Source organism: Vipera berus, assembly GCF_964194415.1.
Source record: "Vipera berus genome assembly, chromosome: 2".
Taxonomy (NCBI): domain Eukaryota; kingdom Metazoa; phylum Chordata; class Lepidosauria; order Squamata; family Viperidae; genus Vipera; species Vipera berus.
The window spans coordinates 156,786,049-156,800,147 of NC_138203.1; the positions used below are offsets into that span (position 1 = coordinate 156,786,049).

Consider the following 14,099-nt stretch of genomic DNA (forward strand, 5'->3'; position numbering starts at 1 on the left):
CCTAGAGTCAGAAAAGACTAGCACACATGTGCGGGGGAACCTTTACCTTTACCTAATGTAGAAAAAGGACCTCTCCTGCATATCTGAAGAATCATTCACTGGTGGCAGGAAGAAAATCATGAAAGCCTTTATTTGTGTGATTAGGTTTGTAAAGAGTACTCTGCAAATCGGCCTTACTCTGCTTTAATAATAAAATAGAGCACTACTACTTTATGCTGTGCTCAGAAAACAGAAAAACAATTTTGCATTATTTTGTACCAACTGCAGTCTTTAGGCAATTTTCAAGGATAATTCCATGTAAAGTGTAATGTCACAGTCAAGACTAGCTGTAAAATAAGCCATGGAGAACGTGCAATGGTGAAACTCAAAGCAGTCTACTTGCAGCAGAAGCAAGATTCAGTAAAATGTTTCAGTGTTGATAACATTATACAAATAAATTATTCACATTCTTATACTGGAACAATAAACGGACATTTTAGAATGCTTTATTACAAGCAACAACGTTCCAGCAAGGCACTTTAACATAATAGCAGCAACAATATTGCAGTACTTTACCACTGATAGATCTGTGAGTCTAATATATAATTCTATTAAAATTTTATACAGCAAACTAAATATGCTTTAAAATGAGAACAATTTTGCCATTCACACAAAAGTAATTCATGAAATCAGTTAACAATGGGAAATAACTAAAACTGAATGTGAAAGATGAGGGCAAGGGCTACTCTGAAAAATACGTTTTGTGCTACCATGCAAATGAGGTTTTTGAAGCAAGTCTAACCATCCCTTGTCCCAATGTTAATGAACAGAAAAGAGGACCATTTGAAGAGATGAGGGAAGCAAAGGAGAATCTTCAGTGCTTGTGTAACATTTAGGAAATGCAGTGGTGCTTCTCTGGAAAATTGGGAGCAAGAGAAAAAAAAATGACTAACTTCTCTCTTGTAGTGAAAATGAGAAAGTTTAGAATGTGGGAATGTCAAGATAATGGATAATCCCCTTTCATGTAGAAAATACAAAGTGACTGGCTCAGAAGACAGACTGCTATAGCCTTAAGGTTTTGGAAAATATAGCCCTAGCTTTAGAAGTACAAACTGCTGGGCTAAAATGTTCCATCTGCAGCCACCACTGTAGCAAGCTATGAGAAAAAAAACTGGTTGGGTGGTGCCTGGTGTGAGTCCTTTGAGAGCGATGGAGCAGAGTGCAACTTTGATACCAGTTCCGAGGAAAGAGCATATATCCCTTACAAGTAGGTTCCGAGAGTAAAAACATGCCAAAAATTATGAGCTAGGTCAAACAGGAATGAAAGCACGATACACAAATTAATCTCTGCAATCTACTGGAATACAAGACTACAAACAAACTGGCTACTGCCCAACTAATAAAAAAACTGAGGTGCTGCACTGACCCCAGCACATCTCAGAAGACTATTGAGCTCAATGTTGGGAAGTCTCTTGAAAGCCAAAGCAATCCTCGGTCTTCTGATAGGGAAGGCAGAAATCTCCAACACTTTTTTGACTGAGCAAATATATCAATAAACAGTCCCAGTAAGAAGGAAGGCAGTCAATCCCAACTTAATTCTTCAATGCCTGAAAGGACAAAGGGATACGAGAATGAAGGGATAGGATCAGATCAACGGTGCAATGAGTTAGAAATCTCTTGATCAACCACCATGATACATCAAAGCTACAGATTAGACTGAGCATTTTAAAAACTCTGGCAAAACAGTTAGATATTGCTGCCAAGAAAACCAAATGGATAGACCCATTGCTAGTATCCTGCTAATTATTTTTCAAATTTGTATCCATGCACTGCCTACAAAGCCAGCCCGTGGCAGTCTCTTAACAAATCAGAAGCATGTGTCAGTGGGTTTTCTTTTTCTTGAAACTAGGTATAGAATAGAATAGAATAGAATAGAATAGAATAGAATAGAATAGAATAGAATAGAATAGAATAGAATAGAATAGAATAGAATAGAATAGAATAGAATAGAATAGAATAGAACAGAATAGAATAGAATAGAATAGTGATAGGTAGGTCATAGATCACAAATCATAGTTACAATCAGTAATCATAAGATACAAACATTTTTTTCTTTGTCTAGTGATTTTATTGTACATTTAGCACCTTCATATGCAATCAACTTTGTGTAAAAGAAAAACCTCGAATTTATTCTTTAACCATCATACTGAGAACCTAGGAAACAGCTGGGATAGCTTGATTTTGTAAATATATAGATCTTACATTTGCATCCTAGTCCTAGTATGTGTCTGTGTGTGGGTATTAATAGATTCACTATTTACAGAAGATCAATTGGAATATTTCATACACAAAGGAAATTTTTCATTCAAATTCTACTAAAGTTTTAACCATGCAGATGAACTTCTCAGTATTCTAGTAGAAAGTTATTTTGAAAACAAGGTTCTAAAATCCAACATGTATCATGGCTTTATAACCAGATAATTCAAGTTATCTATTTTCTACCAATAATATAAAATTAGATAGATCGTGGCTGATGAAATTCAGAATATCAGGTTCTACAATAGAAAGCATATACTGACTCATTAAAAATATTTTATCAAAGACAAACACTGGAAGTACTGTATATAAGATAAATAAAGAGAATAGGGTCAATGCTGCATTTTTAGATGTTGAGAATCAATATTATTTGTACTCCTAAGTACTAGTAATCGTTTTCTAATACAAAATAAAGGATGAACACTCCAAGAGAATAAAGTAACTTCAAATAATAAAAATAATCATTTAAAAACCTGAAGGATGTAGAAGTTGAAATCTGCAACATGGAATATATCAGAAAACAACTCTTTCTCCTTGGGTTCGTTCCCACCAAAGCATGCTATTTAACGTTCCAAAACTTTCATCTTCTTCTTGCTCTTTGGCAAGTTCCACAAAAACCTACGAAGAATGCAAGTTTTTAATACAACAAATTATCTAACATCCTTGACTGATCAAAGCCTTAGTAAATGGTACAAGTCAATATTCATGAGCCTATTTGTGATTATGGTATATGGAAATTTTTTTTTTTATTGAAAAGTTTTAAAGTACAATTTTCCTTTAAAAATCCCCCCTTCCCCCTCCCTCCTCCCCCCCTACCTCCCCCCCTCCCCTCCCCCCCTCCCCCCCCCCGACTTCCCAGAGCTAAATACAAGGTATATATATAAAAAGCAATCATAGACAATCATATGCTAACAACTATAAACTCTAAAATCCAACACTCTCTAGCTTATATAGGATAAAACAAGCCTTAATAATATCAAATATATGTAAAAAGAAGCTAAAATAAGAAAAGAAAAGAAAGAAAAAAAAAGAAAAAAAATACGAAAGAAGACTCATTCAAATGCTACATAAAACTTCTTAACCCTATACTTGATCTGGATAAACTCAATCCATTTTCTCCATTCCATAATATAGCGTTCTTGCGAGTGATCTTTCAAATAGGCCGAAATCTTCGCCATCTCTGCCAAGTCGGAAACCTTTAAAGTCCACTCTTCTATGGTCGGCAGTTCCTCTTTCTTCCAATATTGGCCTACCAAAAGTCTTGCTGCCGTAATTAAGTTCAACATCAACTTAGTGTCCACAACTGTAGCGTCAACAATTATTCCCAACAAAAAAAGTTGCGGACAAAACTTTATCCTCTGTTTAAAAATCTTCTGCATATTCCACCAGACTTTTATCCAAAAAGCCTTAACCTTCTTACATGTCCACCATATGTGAAAATATGTTGCATCTTCATCTCCGCACCTCCAACATTTAGGCTGATAATTCGGATACATACTTGCAAGCTTTTTAGGATCTAAATGCCATCTATAAAACATTTTGTAAAAGTTTTCCCTTAGATTTTGAGCTTGAGTAAATTTTACGTTCCTCACCCAAATCTTTTCCCAGGTGTCCATTGTGATAACTTCCTGGATGTTTTGGGCCCATTTTATCATACAATCCTTAACAAGCTCTGTTTCTGAGTCAATCTCTATCAGTGCAAGATATATCCGTTTGATATGTGCTGGTCCCTGATTTCTAATTTGCTTTATCAAATTTTCATCAGTCATTGTAAATCCATTTTTCTGATCTTCTTTCCACCTGGCCCGTAACTGAGTATATTGAAACCAATTTTGAACAACCTTCTCATCTCGCAAGAGGCTATATGATTTCAAACACCAAACATTTCTTTCCAAGCTAAGGATCTCCTTGTACGTAGTCACATCATGTTTGAAGCCAGCATGTATATTTTCTATTGCGTGTTTTGGAATTGCCCACAATGGTATCTTGCAACTTAACTTATGTCTATACTTCTTCCAAACTCTCAGCAATGCCTGTCTTAAAATATGCACCCTAAACACGTTGTCTACCTTCTTATCATACAACAAATATGCATGCCAGCCAAACAACAAATCATGGCCCTCAAGATTTAATAACCTCCCTTGCGTCAAGTTAATCCAATCACTTATTCCTACTAATGCAGCAGCTTCATAATATAATTTAAAGTTAGGCAATTTAAGGCCACCTCTCTCACGAGTATCCTGCATAATCTTAAGTTTAACTCGTGGCTTTTTCCCTGCCCACACAAATTTATTGATACCTCGCTGCCATTCCTCCAAATTAGAATCTTTCTTAAGAATCGGTATCATTTGGAATAAAAATAAAAATTTAGGCAGGACATTCATTTTTACTGCTGCAATCCGTCCCAACAAAGACAATTGCAATTTTTCCCAACTCTCCAGTTCTTTTTGAATTTTCCCCCATAGTTTTTCATAATTATTTTTATATAGCTTTGTATTAGAGGGCGACAAAATCACCCCCAAATATTTAACCCTTTTAACAATCTCAAATCCAGTTAATCCTTCTAAGAGAGCCTTTTGCGAAACTGTCATATTTCTGGCCAAAATTTTAGTTTTCTGTGTATTAACTTTAAATCCAGAAACCTTCCCATATTGTGTTATTATCTCCATCAGGTCCACAACAGAGTTCTCTGGCTGGGTCACTGTAACAACCAGATCGTCTGCGAATGCTCTCAATCTGTAGTCCTGATCTCCAATTTGTATCCCCTTAATTTTTCCTGAATTCCGAATTTTAACCAATAATATCTCTAATGTTAACACAAATAACAAGGGCGATAACGGACACCCTTGCCTTGTGCCCTTCTCAATATTACATGCTTCTGTCAAGCTATTATTAACTATAATTCGGGCAGTTTGTTTTTGATATAATGCCCTAATCGGTTGTAAAAATTTTTCCCCAAAATCCATTTTGTCTAAAACTTTCAACAAAAATTTCCAATTCAATTGATCAAAAGCTTTTTCAGCATCTAAAAAAATTAGCGCCGCAGGGATCTGGTTGTTCCTTTCCAAAACCTCTAACACATCAACTATATGCCTCACATTATTTTTCATTTGCCGACCACTAATAAACCCCGTCTGATCCCCATGTATCACCTGTTGCAGAACCCTCATCAGTCTATTAGCCAAAACCTTAGCAAATATCTTGTAATCTGTATTTAAAAGCGATATTGGTCTATAGTTTTTAACTTGAGTAGCATCTTGGTCTTCCTTCGGAATCAAAGAAATAAAAGCTGTTCTCCAAGACGGTGGCACCTTTCCCCCCCTCTGAATTGTCTGGAACAGTTCCTTTAACGGTTTTATATCTCTAATTGTAAATTTTTATAATAGGCCGCAGTCAAGCCATCCGTACCTGGTGCTTTATCCACCTTCAATTCCTTAATTGCTGTGAAAATTTCTTCTTCTGTAATCAGTTGATTAATCCCCTCTTTTTGTACTTGCGTAAGAACCGGGATGCTAGCATTCTCCAAATATATATCAATATCTTTTTCATTAATTTCCTCTTTAGCATATAGTTTCGAATAGAAATCCACAAAAGCGTCCTTAATAAGGTCCTGTTGAAACACAACCCTTCCTTTGTGCTCAATCTTGTCTATATTAGAAGCCCTTTGTTTTTTCCTCAATCTATAAGCTAACCATCTACCTGGTTTATTAGCGTTGCAAAAAGTATTATGCCTGGCAAACCGCAAGTTGGTTGCCACTTGGTCAGCCATTAATTTATCAAATTGTCCTCTTAACAGTCTAATAGCCTCCTTGGTCTTCACATCCTCTGGGTTCAAAATCAAAGCCTTTTCTTTTTCCTTTATTTCATTCTCCAGTTCTTTCCTTCTAGTTTCCACTGCACGTCTATGTTTGTTATTCATATATATCAACACCCCTCTCATATAGGCCTTGCTAGCATCCCAAACCATATCCATAGAGGTACCCTTATTCATATTAGTCTCAAAAAAATCCTTCATCCGCTGTTTGCATTCTTCCACATTTCTCTGATTTCTAAACAAATTCTCATTTACGCGCCACGAGCGCCTGTCTCTTTTCTCCTTATCAATCTCTAACCAAACTGGACTGTGATCAGAGATAGTTCTTGCACAAATCTTCACCTTTTTGGTCCTCCAAAAAAAATCATTAGTCAGCAAAATAAAATCAATCCTCGAAAAAGATTGATGTCTATCAGAATAAAAAGTATAATCCTTCTCCTGCAAATGTCTCTCACGCCAAATATCTCGCAATTCCAGGTCATCCTTCATTTCAAAAAAAGATTTAGGCAGTCTAGCATGGCCTGGAATGCGCTTGAAAACTCCAGCCTTGTCCAGCTGTACATCCAAAACACCATTCCAGTCCCCCATAAAAATAAAAGATTTATAATCCAACTGGGTAAGCTTTGTATGTAGTAAACTAAAAAAGTCAGCTTGTTGTTGATTAGGTGCATATAATCCAACTAACAGCGTCTTTTTACCTTCTAACAGCAGCTCAATCATAACATATCTTCCATGCTTGTCTGCTTCGACTAAGTCTGCTGTTAAGGCACTTTTAACATAAACAACCACTCCATTTTTCTTGTTCTCTGCAGAAGCAACAAATTGCGTACCCAACCTCGAGTTCAATAAATACTTTTGATCCAAAACTCTAATATGCGTTTCTTGCAAACATATAACATCTATCTTAAATTGCTTTAAATATTGAAAAACTTTCTTCCTCTTCTGTGGTGAATTTAGTCCATTAACATTCCAGGTTAAGAATTTAGTTGCCATGCATATCCTCCCAAAGCTCTTGGAGCACAGCTTTGATAGGACTATCTTCTTTAGGCCGTGCTCCTCCCACTGCTTGGCTATGAGTACGTTGTGAAGATTCTGAAGACTTTTGCTGGTCTTGTTCTTTTATTTTCTTTGCTCATTTTAAAGCAGCACGCGTTACCCTTTGCTCTCTAGGATCGTCCAAGGAAGTTATAGCTTGATCTCCTCCAGCACCATTATCCTCTGTTTCATCCTCTTGATGTTCTCCTTCTCCAGATCCCTTTGCAGCTTCCAGAAGTGTTAATGGGGTTGCTTTTAAAACATTATTGTAAAAATCACGCGCTTGCTTCACAGTAATCAGCCGATACCTTTTACCTTCATGCATCACCATCAGCCCTTCTGGAATCTCCCATCTGAACCTTATATCTCGTTGCTTGAGCTCTTGCACAAGAAATGTAAAGTCCTTCCTTCTCCTTAAAATCTTTGGAGGGATTTCTTTTAAAACCAAAACTTCTTGATCAGCAATCACAACTTTAGCATCATAGGCAGCTTGTATAACTTCATCTCTGATTTCTCTTTTTGCAAAGTAAACCACCACGTCTCTAGGCAACTTTCTCTGTCTGGCAATCCATGAATTCACACGGAACACTTTATCCATAGCTGCTCTTATTTCAGATGCTGGCTGGTTCAATACCACTTCGAGAGCCTCAGAAACCAGCTGCTTTAAATCTTCCTTAATATTCTCCTTTAAACCTCTGATTCTAACAGCAAACTGCATCTGGTAATATTGGGCAAGGCTTAACTCCCTTTCCATTTTGTCTCTTAAATTTTCATTCTCCCGTACTTTTACTTCTAATATTGCATTCTTTTGGATCAAATCATCCACTTTTTCATCTAAATCCTCCACACATTCCGCCACTTTATGCACTGAAGACAAAATGTCTACCTTCATCACGCTGCACTTCTGTTCCATCCTCTCTTCTATTTTCTCCTCCAGTTTCTCCAATTTCTCCTCCATCTGTGCAAATTTATCACCCATTGATTGGTTAATTGATTCCAGAATTACCTGGGCATGTTTATCCAGCGCATCTCGTAAATCCTTCGGTGTCAATACATCAGGAGGATGCAGCGCCTGTAACGATGATTGTTGCACCGGAGAAGATCCACCGCTCCGAAGAGTTTTAGGGGGAGGTTTAGTCGCCATCTTTAACTTTCAATTGTGACGCACTTCACTTAAAGTTTAAAAAGTCCACCAAGCTCGAGAGTAAAATAAAATAATCCTCTTCACCTTTTCCTCTTGTACCGCTCTGCCTGCTCCCTTTAATCCATAGTCCTTTCTTCAGGCAGGGGTGGTCGCAGACGCCTGGCTCTGCTCCAAGAAATCCGGAGCAGAGACGCCGGCCAGCTGGGAGCAACCCAGGCTTCGGGGGAGTTCAATCCTTCAGCCGCCCAAGCTCCAAGCTCAGGCGGCCCCGGAGAACTCTACCCCTACCTGGGGCCTCACCCCCTCCTCTTCTCCCGAGGAGGGGGCTTCAAAATCGCCCGAACAGCTGATCGGCGCTGTTTCGGGCGAAAAAAAACTCAGCTGAGCCGCGGGCAGCCCGGGAAGGCTGTCTCCGTCGCCGCGGAGCCACCGGAAGTCCGGTATATGGAAAATTTTTATTTGGAATGTAAAACAAGAATATGATGATGAGTTTAAATTAATCAATGAACTTATGACTACTTTCATTCAGATCTGTTGCAGGGATGAAGGTCAAGCTTAGTTATGAATGAAATGGGTAAAATCAGAAATGTCAGAAACTATGGATGAGTGAATGACATTTCAATTATTCTTGATTTATATGGAATTAGAAAACATATATATATATATATATATATATATATATATATATATATATATATATATATATATATATATATATATATATATATATATATATATATATATATATATATATATATATATATATATATATATATATATGTATAATACTGTACAATTATTTGGAAAGGTCTGAGTTACCTGTTCAAGGGTTGCTTGAGAAAAGCTGTACTCTTCAATATTAAAGGCATGTTTTGCTGTTTAAAAGAAATAAAAACTGTTAATTGCCATTGAAAGACAGGTATCAAAATATCTGATATTAAGATACTTTTCAAAACAAACAATTCCATCTGATGTCAAAACCATTGAACAGCTAGATCATTCCAAAAGTCCATGCACAAGACGACTTATAAAACTACTAAAACTACTATCCAAATGCTGAATTGGGACAAAATCCAAGTTTTGTGTGCACTCTTAGTTAATCTGTTGGAATGCTTTTCTCAGTGGAAGTTATTTCCATTAACGAGAAATTCTGTTGAATATTTTTTTCCGTCTGCAAAGTCTCTTTTGAAAAGTAAGGGGGGGAAAATCAGCAGTAGTGTACTAGTGTGGAAGTGGTTTCCCTTGATGGATGTACTTTGTCAAGCACTGTTTACAGCTTAAAAAAAATGTCCATTTGTCAAAACGCACACCTCTGTAACAATTCTAATGTTCAACTAATTTCTCTACACAACCTGAGAGCAAGCTAGAAAGGCTAGAAATTAGGATATGCGGTCCTTTGAATTTAATCATCATAATGTGACTGAGAACATGCACACAACATCTGTCTACACTGTATTAAAAATCATGGGATCATGTGGCTGCTCTGTGCAGCTGCTGCACAATCAGATACAGCTGCTTCAGTGCATTGCAGATAGATGCTGTTAGATGCTGTTTTCATGCCTCCAAGCACTTTATGATATTGAATAGAAAATAATACTTCATTTATTGCAATAGCTTGACATATATTATATGTATCTCTGACTGAACAGAAATGGATGAAATCATGACACGAGATGGCAAAATGATGAGGATACATTATGAAGAAATTGAAAAGATTAACAGAGAGATAGGCATTCTAAGGTTATCAGTTCACTTAGTATTGTTACCTCACCTTCCTCAAGTTTGGAAAAAGACAGGGCAAGTGAGTGGACATCTTCCTTTGGGATTTTGTATGATAAAATTGAGCTAAAGCTGCAACAAATAAAAAGAAAGAAAGTGTATTCCAAAACAAGTAGTTTGAGTAATACTAGATTTGGGGTATTTTAATGCAATGTCATTAGATATTTCATCAGACATGAGGGGTATGCAGGAGGGTCAATGACATCAAAATGACAGAGGCAACCAACAAGTGAAGCCCTGCCCTCTTTTAATATGTATGATACATTGCACACACACAAAAACACTGTGTACAGTCACTAAGTTATGCTCATCATTTTGAGACTGTTGACCCTGCCTATGATAAATACTACTGTTTTATCTTTGCTTTATCCATTTATGAATAATAATAATTACTTATTAGATACCTCTGAGACATAGTACAAATCAGAAAGGCAGTGACTACAAAATTCCACTCTGTATACTAAATGTAATTCACAACTTAATAGCCAAACCAGTAAATAAACGTTAATCACTGAGACAAACTAAACATGTTTAGAAACAATGCATTCTTATATAATTGAGCATGTACTGTATACTGCATAAAACAGCATTAATGTAAACTGCCAAGATTAATTAGTAGGATGAGATAACCTGGCCCTAGACCAGACATGTCAAACACAAGGCCCGGGGGCCGGATCCGGCCCGCGAAGTGGTTTCATGTGGCCCACGAAGCCATCCTGGAAACAGTGAGGAAACACCCCCACTGCCTTGGCCCTGGCCCAGAGACCCTCCTTCTGCCAGAGACCCTCAGATATGTCCCACTCCTGCCCAGGCCCCCATAGGCACCCTTGATGCGAACGATGTAGAACTGGCCATGCCCACCCAGTAGGCCATACGCACTCTAGCCACGCCTACCCAGCAGGCCACTCCCACCCTGGCCATACCCACCCTGCCCCTTGAGGGCAACCGCAATGCTGAGTTTGACACCCCTGCCCTAGACTAACTAATAGTCATATAAAATGCTTTTTAGCTCCCTTTAAAGGCCAATAAACTTTCACAGGGAGGAAGACAAAAAGGGAGCTGATTACAGAATTGCAAGCCCAGGATCCTGAAAGAACCTAGAGACTACAATCCTGGAGGGAGAAACTGAAGGATGGTCCAGTGCAAAGGAAATAAGGAGTAAAAAGGATTGCAGGGGAAAATAAGATAGCTATTGAGAAATTTGTGATCAGAGAACTCCAAATATAAGTACCAATGGTTTTAACTGGGCTCTGGCACAAATAAGTAGCCAGTAAAGAGCCTTTTGGAACATGAGAAAACGGGAATGGTTCAGATCATCGGGAATGGAACTGGGCTAGAATAAGACCTGAGACACAAAGAGGAACACAGGCTTCGTCTCAATCCTGCCAAGACTGAGTGGCTGTACATACCGGCATCTCGGACTAACCAGGTTTTTCCATCGTTAACTATGGGGAGTGAGGTGTTACCCCCCGTTGATAGGGCTCGCAACTTGGGCGTCCTCCTGGATTCACGGCTCAGTTTGGAAGATCATATAGGAGCCGTGACCAGGGGGGCTTTTGCCCAGGTTCGTCTGGTGCACCAGTTGCGGCCCTATTTGGACTGAGATGCCCTACGCACAGTCACCCATGCGCTCGTGACCTCCCAGGTAGACTACTGCAATGCTCTTTACATGGGGCTGCCCTTGAGGACCACACGGAGGCTTCAGCTGGTGCAGAATGCAGCCGCGCGAGTTGTGATGGGAGTTTCCCGATACTCCCATGTAACACCTCTTCTCCGTGAGCTGCATTGGCTTCCAGCTGCCCTCCGGGTGAGATTCAAGGTGCTGCTGATGACCTATAAAGCCCTAAATGGCATGGGCCCGGATTATCTGAGGGAGCACCTGCTGCCAGCATCAATTTCCCATCGTCCTGTGCGCTCCCACAGGGAGGGCCTCCTCAGGGTACCGCCGGTCAAGGATTGTCAGCTGGCGAACCCCAGGGGGAGGGCGTTCTCTGTGGGCGCGCCTGCCCTATGGAACCAATTGCCAACGGAACTCCGGATTGCCCCTGACCTTCGTTCATTTCGCCGGGACCTAAAAACCTGGCTCTTTGAGCTATCAGGCCTGGACTGAGGGGTTTTAACGATTTTAAATTGGGATTTTATTTTTTGGGGCCATATTTAATTTAATTTGATTTTAACTTAATTTTATACTGTATTGTTTTTAAATTTTGCCCTGTAAACCGCCCTGAGTCCTTCGGGAATAGGGCGGTATACAAATTGAATTAATAAATAATAAATAAATAAATACTAGAAGACTTGCAGTAATCTAAGAGTTAAACACACACACACACACACACAAACCACAGCAAGCACTAACAAAGCTATATTTTCCTCCATTGTTCCCCACCCTCTTCCTACAATTATTCACCATATCTCTATTAGTTTTTATAATATTTATATTTTCATGTGGGATTTGGTATTTATGTAAAATATTTTGTCTCTGTTATATTTATAATTTTTGCTGATTAGGTTGTTGAATCGCACCCAGAATCACTTTTTGTGAAATGAGCGACTACACACATTTGATACACATTGACTACACATTTAAATAAATCAAATTGTGACCCTTGCTCTAAGATTATCAAATGAGTGATCTGAGATGGGAGGCTATAAAGAATTGATAAATAAATACAGTATACAAATAAAGTGAGCTGATCATCAATCAAAAAACTTTGAGGCTGCAAGTGAAAGAAATTGAGACCACTCAACATCTCTGGAGACAAATAAGGGAAGACATAATACAGGATGGGAAGGATAATCAGGCCAAATGCTATCTCTGACTTACGCATTTTCAACTTGAGGAGATGGGAACACATTCAAGAGGAAATGCTAGTAAGATGTGGGCCATGCACAGTTATCAAGGGTCCCAAAAGACCAATAGACTAAGCATTATCAGCATATCAATGATATTGAAAACCCTAATTGTAAATCAGAGAACAGGATATAGGACTGATCCCTGAAAGACACTGAATATAAAAGAAAATTGCTGGGACTGTAATCCACCATGCAATATTGCAGAAAAAGGATAAGACAAACAACATTTATATCAATCTAGGACATTGGCAATGATGCCCAGGAACCATAATTTAAACAACAGTATTCAATGGCTGAGACAGTCAAATGCTGCCATCATGTCTAAAAGGACTCGTTATAGCAATAAAATATTAAGATTTTAGCACTGAAATATCATTCAATGTTTTCTTAGTTGAGTTCCTGGCTGAAATCCCGACAGTTATGGATTGAAAATGTCATTAGAAGACAAAAAAGAATCAATTGTGGGAGGATACTCTCAGAAACCTCAGATCAAAAAAAAGGAAACAGAGACCCAGTCCAGTAACCTGAAGACAAGAGGAGATCCAAGGAAGATTTATCCAATAAAGGACAAAGAGGAACTTGCTCTAAAGTTTGAAAAACTACCAGTGGTTAAAGAAAACTTCAGCAGGACAGAAAACTGGTTAGAAAAAGAGGCAGAAGAATAAGATAAATGTACAAGAAAAAGGATTCAGAAGGTAAACTTGTATTAAGAGAGATCAGCAAAATTTTTAAGCACAGATGATTCTTTTTTTAAAAAAAGAAGATGAAAATGAATTCACCACTTTATTAAAGGAAAAATATCCCATGTTCTTGCATGAAAGAGAAGAGCTAGAAGACTGTGTACTCCACAGTTCAGCAGTGGATGATGCTAATAAGGAAACAAAACAAGGGGGTAAACTAGTGAGGACTCCAGGTTTGAAAAATGAATGACAGCTTGAAACTAAAGCTTGCTTTGTCTCTCGCAGGTGATATAATTATCCAAAGTTTCTGCATATGTTTGGAAGAGGCTCTCTCCAGTTGCTTTTCTGGCCTACTGGCAGCCCTTTGTAGGACACCAGATCAAGAAACTGACACTACACAGATTGAAGGAATGTCGGGACAGATGCGTCATGCCGATACCGCGCCCACCCCATTGCTGGCAATGGGAAAAAAGTCGCAATACATCGTGACACGTCACGT

At 38.4% G+C, this 14,099-nt stretch overlaps 1 protein-coding gene across 1 annotated transcript in view; it reads right to left on the minus strand.

Annotated features, from left to right (window-relative positions):
- Positions 1-469: 469 nt before the first annotated feature.
- Positions 470-14,099, minus strand: part of LOC308663878 (cholesterol transporter ABCA5-like) — a 90,076-nt gene continuing 76,446 nt past the window's right edge. The window contains exons 37-40 of the mRNA XM_081320654.1: positions 10,060-10,139; positions 9,108-9,163; positions 2,769-2,913; positions 470-1,586 (exon numbers count right to left, since the gene is read on the minus strand). Of these exons, the coding sequence (XP_081176780.1) occupies positions 2,809-2,913; positions 9,108-9,163; positions 10,060-10,139 (241 nt within the window). The 3' untranslated portion in view covers positions 470-1,586; positions 2,769-2,808. The remainder of the gene's footprint in view (positions 1,587-2,768; positions 2,914-9,107; positions 9,164-10,059; positions 10,140-14,099) is intronic.